At 29.1% G+C, this 8,033-nt stretch overlaps 1 protein-coding gene across 1 annotated transcript; it reads right to left on the bottom strand.

Moving 5' to 3' along the window:
• Positions 1-205: 205 nt before the first annotated feature.
• On the bottom strand, positions 206-1,571 carry LOC105108698 (30S ribosomal protein S13, chloroplastic-like). The gene is made up of 3 exons (XM_011003109.1): positions 1,310-1,571; positions 610-834; positions 206-528 (listed from the first exon to the last, which is right to left on the bottom strand). Exons 1-3 carry the CDS (start codon positions 1,421-1,423, stop codon positions 361-363), a joined length of 507 nt encoding a protein of 168 aa, XP_011001411.1. The 5' UTR covers positions 1,424-1,571; the 3' UTR covers positions 206-360.
• Between the last annotated feature and the right edge of the window lie 6,462 nt (positions 1,572-8,033).

Here is an 8,033-nt window from a genome sequence, read left to right as displayed (position 1 = left end):
TAAAATAATATAATTTTTTAATTTTTAAAAATTATTTTTGATATTAAACGGTCATAAATTTACTTAACTTGTAGCATCCTTTAAACTGCTCAAAAAGAGACTAAACAATTTCCCAAAAAAGGATTAGCATGTAAATTGACAGGAATTCTTATGGTTCAATAAGAAACACTCAACGGTTTTTATCCCTATTGAGATTCTTGATCTGTGGGTAAATCAAAATCAAATGGTTTAAGAAATCATTCGCCCAAGTGTTAGTGACTAAATGAGCACAGGTTAGTGCATCAGGAGTACAGATTGATTCGAACAAAATTCAAATAGCAAATTACAAAATACTAAATAAGATCAACAGAACCCACTTGATTAGCGAGGAGCTTTCTTCTTTCCTGGAATAGAAACTCTCTTCCCCTTCAAGGTCCGGCAATTGTTCTTCGTGCGCTGCCCCCTGCATGGCAAACCCTGAATATGCCTGACCCCTCTATAGCACTGAATCTCCTTCAACCTCCTTATATTGAGGGCATTAAAACGCCTCTGCAACATGCGGGCTCAAATTACTTATAAAAGCTGCACTCAAATATCAAAGATCAGGCACATGAAAGAAAAAAAGATTACCAAATCTCCTTCGATCATGTACTTGGAAACTTCATCACGAAGAGTAATGAGCTCATCCTCCGATAAGTCCTTGGTGATTTTGTTTTCCATGGTGAGATCAGAAAGGATTTGGCGAGCTATAGAGCGGCCAATTCCATGAATGTACTGAAGAGAGTATTCGACTCGCTTGCTATTAGGAATCTCCACTCCTCCAACACGGGCACATCGTATGCTGAGGCTGCAAACCTAAACATAACAGGAGAGAAATAAAGCAACACATAAATCACCAGGCAATAGCTCACATTTAATTCCTCAGCAAAACATAAAGGGAAAAATTGCTTTTAATTCTTCTATATTTTTTTTTTATCATACAGGACATTGCTAGGAGGGGGGAAAAATCCCAGAAGAGATTAAGCTAATCACTACTGCAACGAGAGAAATTAAGTGTTGAATTACATAATTACAACATAGATGTTATATTTCTTCAATATAAATAACCTGCCCAATCTATGCCTGATGCCTCCAATTAGAAAGGGACGAACGACAATTACTTGACTCACCCAAGTCATATGACACTAATTAATTGGCACAACTGTAACAACTGAGTGAAGAAAATTGAAGAAAAAGAAAAACATAATCACTCCCCTTTCACACATACTTCTCCAGAAAAAATACAAATAAAAAACCGAAACTACAAATAAGATAAAAATGGGAGTACTACCTTAGGAGAGTTTGAAACAGGGAGAGAGATGGAGTTGGAGAGAGAAGTGTTCTTGAGTCCGTTGCATATTGCAGAAAGAGAGGGTACAACAGGCATTGCCAGTGTTTGCGCCATTTTCGTTTCTGTCTGTCAAACACTGCTAGCGAGATGAGTTTTTGTTTTCCTGGAGCTGGAGTTTCCAGGCGGCCAAACAGAGTGCAATGAGCTCCAGGGGTCGCTGGATTGCTTATCCTGTAAACCATGAATGATGAGCGTGCTCGCTCAGGTAGAAGAAACATTGGCCCTCGTCTTCGTCAAGGGCCACTTTGGATAACATGTCTCTAGGCCTACAACTCAGGGTTGGGCTGGCCCAAGGAAAAATTTATCTTCCTCCATAACGTAGGCCTGCATAATGTGAGCAATTAGGCCCACGTAATGTTAACGATACAAAAATAATTTTCCATGGTAATGCTGAAGACATTTTGAACCACCTTCTGCATAAAAAATATTACCTTTGATTTTCCAAGAATAACTTGATTACAATAAACAGTATAGTGTTTAATTGTTCAAATGAAACCATACAATAAAATCCATTTTCCTAAATTAAATCAGTGCTTTTAGTAAACTTACAAATGGTGAGTAGAAAGCCAAAGGTAAGCAAGCTTGAAATAAGAATACATGTAGTAGTGAATAATAAATATTTATTTTTTACATGATTTTTATTGTTTTTTTTAAAGGGATTTTAGAATGTCAACCTCTAAAAGTCTTTATAATACATCTTAAATCTTAATAAATTTTATAAATAAGTTATAAAACCTAATATATTTGCATTATGACAAATATTTTTTTTTTAGGAATGAGGAAATGCTTAAACAAAATAAAAATACTTAATGACAATAATGATTAACAAAACTTGCTTGAATACCAACTACATATAAAAATATTTTTGACGTGAGAGACTCCACTAAAATGCATAAGATGAAAATAATTACAATAATTATAAGATCAAAAACTCTAGGTTGCCATGTTTATGGTATGCATCACAAATTAAAAGGCTAATATACTTTCATGGAAGGTGAGCATCAAATATTAGTATCCTTTGGACATAACATAACTAAAACCTAGTGAAAATTAAAGGTTTATCATGTATTTGTTTTCAAAATCACAAATTTAAACTTTTAACTCTTTTTGTTTTTGTTTAAATGAAAGGCATACCAAAACCTAAATAAAACACAAATTAGTCCAAAATAAACAAGACTTTAAGTTTATCCATGCATTTTTTAGATATATAGAAAACACATATTTAGCCATATATATAATTTTATGAAACATCTAATATCTAAAATTAAACTGAATAAATAAATTAAAACACACCGTTTTATTTTTCATTTATGTATGTTTTAAGAAACCCTAAATACATATTATTTTTATATTTTTATGATCAAAGATATGTATAATAACTAGATAAAACCTAACTATAGCCTAAAAACACTATCTTAAGCTTTATATTAATGCATTTTAAAGATACAAAGCAGATAAAGTATTATTTTGAACTTTTTTGTCTTAAACCTTAAACAAAAAAAAAGAGAAAAGAGAGTTCGCAACTCACCTCAAAGGTAGTTCTAACTTGTAGGGAGGTGTTGTGGTATCTCTGATGGCAACAATGATTGTTGGTTGGTGGTTGTGAGGGGTTTTGGTGGTTTTATCTCTCTAGATTAGGATTTTTTTTTCTCTTTAGTTTTTCTTTCTTTTTCCTTATTTTCCCCTTCCTTTTATTTCTCTCTTATCTCTTTTTTCCCACTATAACCTTTTGATTTGTAATAAATCAGTTTAATAACCCAAAAATTGACCTTTCACTCTGTACCTTATTCGGGTTTTAATGGTTTTGGGTTGTTTTTTTTTTCTTTTTTTTTCTAATTATTTCCCTTTATCTTTTAGGCAAGTTGGTTTAAACGCAAATCTTATTTTTTCTTTATCTTTCTCAAATTTAGATTTTTCTCTCTCTAGATATGTTCTTTTTTCTCAACATACTCCTCAATTTATAAGCAAGAATGAAGGTCCTAAAACATTTCTAGATGGAACAATCTCTTCATTGATATCCTTTGATCGAGCTTGACCATCCGCCATTGTTGTACACTTTGTACAACATATTCGAGTTGATTACTTTGGCATGTGTTTTCATTAATTTCAGGAATACAATGCAACAAGTCTTTGACTGAAAATGAAGTATAATTAAAGGTAAAGATAGGGGTGTATCTCTTTGCATTTAATGGATGTGTAAGAAAGAAAAATTGGTACCCAAAATCGCTACACAACATCTATAAAAAAAGAAAAAAGTAAGAAAGTAATAGCGTACATACGTGAGTAGTTGAAGACGACCCCTTATAAATGCTCGAAACAATGTCGGTTTTAGCATGTTTAGTCTCTCCCAATTCAAGGTGTACTACACCTTTTTGACATAGATTATTCTGAAACAAAGTCCATTGAAATATCTACTAAGGTTTTTAAGTACAAGCAAAAGAGTATGCAAACTATGTGATTAGACCTTGGACTTGGTTTTTTTATATGTAATATATTTATCACATATACAATACATAACTGTTTTTCATATTGGGCTAATAAAAATGTTTATACAATACATCCAAAGCCTTAGTTACACTAAAATACCCCTATTAAACCACATTTTATGCGCATCATGAATAAGCAATTCATGCATAAAACTTATAGGCACACATAAACTATTCTTTTTATATAGTTCTCTATAAAGTATATAGAATTTATTAAAAATTGAATTCTCACATGCATGATATATATTAGCAAAACTGTTATCATTTATATATAATTTCTTCACAAACTCAAATTTCAATATTTTAGTAATCAAAGTAGATAGAAGAATATGCATTCACAATAGCGTGTCAACCACAATGTTTTCCTTACCTTACTTGTATTTGATTATGTATGGAAAAGTTTTAATAATTTACACTATTTGGCGTGTCTATAATTCATTTTACCTTACCATTTCAAATGCTTCAATGATTCATGATTCGAATGAATCATGAATTCCTTAGCCATAGATAATGTTGCTATATCTTTAAAGTCCTCATCATCATATAAAGTTCTTTATCATATATTAGGTAAGGTTGCACCATTGAGCTTTGTGCTAAAGTAGGCAATGTTTTTTTATCCCACATTAAAACAACTATAATACTTATTCCTTATGTATCACATTTACTCTCGAAAGCTTTTGTAAAGTCAAGTAAAAATAAAGTAGATGTAGAACATAAATTTTCTTTTAACAAATTACATGCATTATCCTATTCAATTCCCCATTTAAATGTAACAGATCTTTTTATAATTTTAGTTAAAGACAAAATATTTATAAAAACTAGCCAAGTTATGAAAGCTTCTTACCTCAATGACTGATTTAGGTGTAAGCTATTCTTGGATAACCTTATCTTTTTGGTTAACCTTATCTTTCTCCTTATCAATTTAAATATCTTGCACACTTACAATATAATTGAGAAACACAATCTTTTTCATAAAAAAAGTACATTTTCTAAGATTAGTATGCAATTGTTTTCAACATAACACATCAAGTACATTGCATAAATGTTCAACTTGATCAATCAAGTTCTTACTATAAACTATGATATCATCAAAGCACACAACTTTGAATTTGCCTATGAACACATGCAACACATGATTCATCAATTACATAAATGTATTAAATGCATTTGTAAGTTCCAAAGGTATGATTAACCACTCATATAAATCATACTTAGTCTTAAAACATGATTTTTCATTCATCACATTCTAATTTGATGATATTTACTTTTCAAATTAATTTTAAAAAATATACAAGATCCATGCAACTTATCTAACATATCATCAAACACAATGATAAGATATCTATACTTTACCATTATGTTGCTAATGGCATGACAATCAACACATATCCTTCAAGTTCCATCATTTTTAGGTACAAGTAAAAACAAAACAACACTTGAACTCGTGCTTTCCTATTTGTACCCTTTTGACATCAACTTTTCACTTGCTTTTAAAGTTTTTTTGTTTCGTTAGGATTACTTTAGTAGGCTATTTGGTTTGGAATTACAGTTTTGGGTACAAAGTCTATTTGATTTTCACTTCTTCTAATTGGTGGTAATCCACCAAAAATATCTTCACAACCACACTATAAATATAAGAATCAAGATCATTAGTATTAAACTAAGCCTCCTTATACATAAGTATATCATCGGCCCGTTAGCATAAAAAGCAGATTTAATCCCACCTTTTCTTGCATAAAAAAATATGTTGTTTCTTTATATTTTCCACATTACTCTGGCTTGCTTTTTTTTTTTTTTTTATCTCCACTCTCATTAGAATTTAATTTTAATTCATTTATGATCGAATCTGACTTTTTTCTCTCACCATGTTTTTAACTTGAATTTTCTCTCTCTGACCTCACTTTTTCTTTTCAATTTAACGTGACGACAATATTTTTTTTTATGTGGTAATGGTACAAGGGTGATGGTTTTATCATCTTTTATAATAGTATATCTATTTCTAAACCCGTCATGCATTGTCTTCTTGTCGATTTGTCTAGAAATTATTAATTTGCTCTAAATGTAATATTTGATAACAATTGTACATTTTTTTTTGGCTTGAGTTAACTATTTATTTTTAAATATGGATTTAATTTTTTTTGAAAACAATTAAGAAAAGTATCGCAAGCTTGACTTTTCTTTGAATCAAGATAATTATTTATTTCATATTAAGATTTTTTATTGTATTGTAGTTTTTATATGAACCTTAACCTTGTATAATTTTTTAATTATTTAATTTCAAGATGAAATTTTAAGTGTCTTAAATTTTAGGAGAAAATTCATTTATTTTTCATAAATAAAAATTCTAGGGCCAAAATAATTTGAATAGAGAATTTTTTTTTAAATGAAGTTAAATTCACTTTTACAATATTTGTTATAATAAGGATTTTGAAAATTATAAATTGTTTTAAGAATGTAAATATCTCTAAACACAAAAATATTTTATAATTAATTTTGGATAATTAAAAAAAATCAAACAAGAAATAAAAATACTTTTAAAAAATAAAATTTAGGTTAGCTCATGCCAAGGCCTACCAGGTGTAAGCCTTAACACGACATGAGCTCATCTTGATTAGCTCACATGCATATTTAAATTAAACAAAAAAATTATCCTCAAGCCTAGATAATTGAAAAAGATTGATATCGTATTATGTGCTCATTTTATTGCAACAACTTCAATCAACATGAAAAAAATTGGCCCGGCCACTCTTAAGCATCTTAAAATACTATTTTCAATTTAATAATTTCATTTTCAATATAAATAAATAATTTTAATCTATTTAACAAACTTTAAAACTCAACTCAAATCAAATCAAATCATTAAATTAGAATTTAGATCCAATTCAAGATCTTAGTTATTAATAATTAGTTTTTTTTTATTTATTTAATACCTTTAACGTGTTTCCAACCACATCAATGCTTTATGTCTCCTTCCTCCCGCCTCTCCTCTATTATTATTCCTTGACAATCAAGGACCAAACCACAACTTAAATGAAATTTGAGGGACAAAATGCAATATAATGAATAAAATTAGGGATTGCAATGAACATCATTCATAACTTTTGAAATAAAATCGAATCATTGAGTATGTTTTATTGAGGATAAAAAACATGGGGCGGCACTTCATTCTCATGATGTGCCCAACCAATAATATATTGCAATCCAAGGAGCTGTCATGCCCTCACTTCCATCCGGTTCCTCCTCGTAGACGCGTGCATCCCACTTCAGCTACTATTTAGTAACAGGCACGTTGTTGCGATGCCCACTAATCTTATACAAATAAAACTAGCGTAAACACCGGGCTAACGCTTGAGGCTTTAATTTTTGTTTACCAAGTCTTGCTTATTAAATAGCACGGTATCTCTTACAAGGAAAAAGAATTTCAAGTCATAAAATATAAATAATTATTATGAAATTAAATAATTAATAAAACTTCAATTACATGATAACAAGACACTTAATAAAAAAATATTTCTAACATTATTTCAAATCATAAAATTATTTGAACGAGAATTAAAGAAGTATTTGAAAGAGTTATAGTGATTATTTTTTAAAATATTTTTTATTTAAAAATATATTAAAATAATATTTTTTATTTTTTAAAAATAATTTTTAATATTAATATGTAAAAATACTTTTAAAATATAGAAATAAATAACGTCCAACATGTAATAGATATCTCCCCTTGGCCTTTTGCTCCTTATCCCCTGCTGCACAGCAATCCATATTTTAATTCCTTGGGCATACACGTCAATTTCTTCTGGCATAAACACCGGGCTCACGCTAGCGGCATTAATTTTTGTTTACCAAGTCTTGCTTATTAAATAGATCTATTACAAGAGAAACGAATTTCAGGTCATAAAATATAAACAATTATTATGAAATTAAATAATTAATAAAATACCAATACATGATAACAAGTCACTTAATAAAAAAATTATTTCTAATATTATTTCAAATGATAAAATTATTTAAAAAAGAATTAAAGAAGATACTTGAAAATATTATAATAGTTGTTTTTAAAAGTATTTTTTTATTTAAAAATATATTAAGATAATATTTTTTATTTTTTAAAAATATTTTTTAATATTAACAAATTAAAATATTTCTAAAATGTAAAAATGAAGAGACTTTGTTCC

The sequence above is a fragment of the Populus euphratica genome, unplaced genomic scaffold (assembly GCF_000495115.2).
Source record: "Populus euphratica unplaced genomic scaffold, PopEup_1.0 scaffold528.1, whole genome shotgun sequence".
NCBI classification, from domain to species: Eukaryota; Viridiplantae; Streptophyta; class Magnoliopsida; order Malpighiales; family Salicaceae; genus Populus; species Populus euphratica.
The sequence above is the reverse complement of the archived record's forward strand: the minus strand, read 5'-3'. Positions and strand labels throughout refer to the sequence as shown.

What these genes read in the sequence shown, in the direction of transcription:
- LOC105108698 (XM_011003109.1), bottom strand. Translation starts at nt 1,423, where the DNA reads ATGGCGCAAACACTGGCAATGCCTGTTGTACCCTCTCTTTCTGCAATA. An exon ending in CTGTTTCAAACTCTCCTAAG is followed by an intron (nt 835 to 1,309) that starts GTAGTACTCCCA and finishes TGTTATGTTTAG; the next exon opens with GTTTGCAGCCTCAGCATACG. An exon ending in ACATGATCGAAGGAGATTTG is followed by an intron (nt 529 to 609) that starts GTAATCTTTTTT and finishes CGCATGTTGCAG; the next exon opens with AGGCGTTTTAATGCCCTCAA.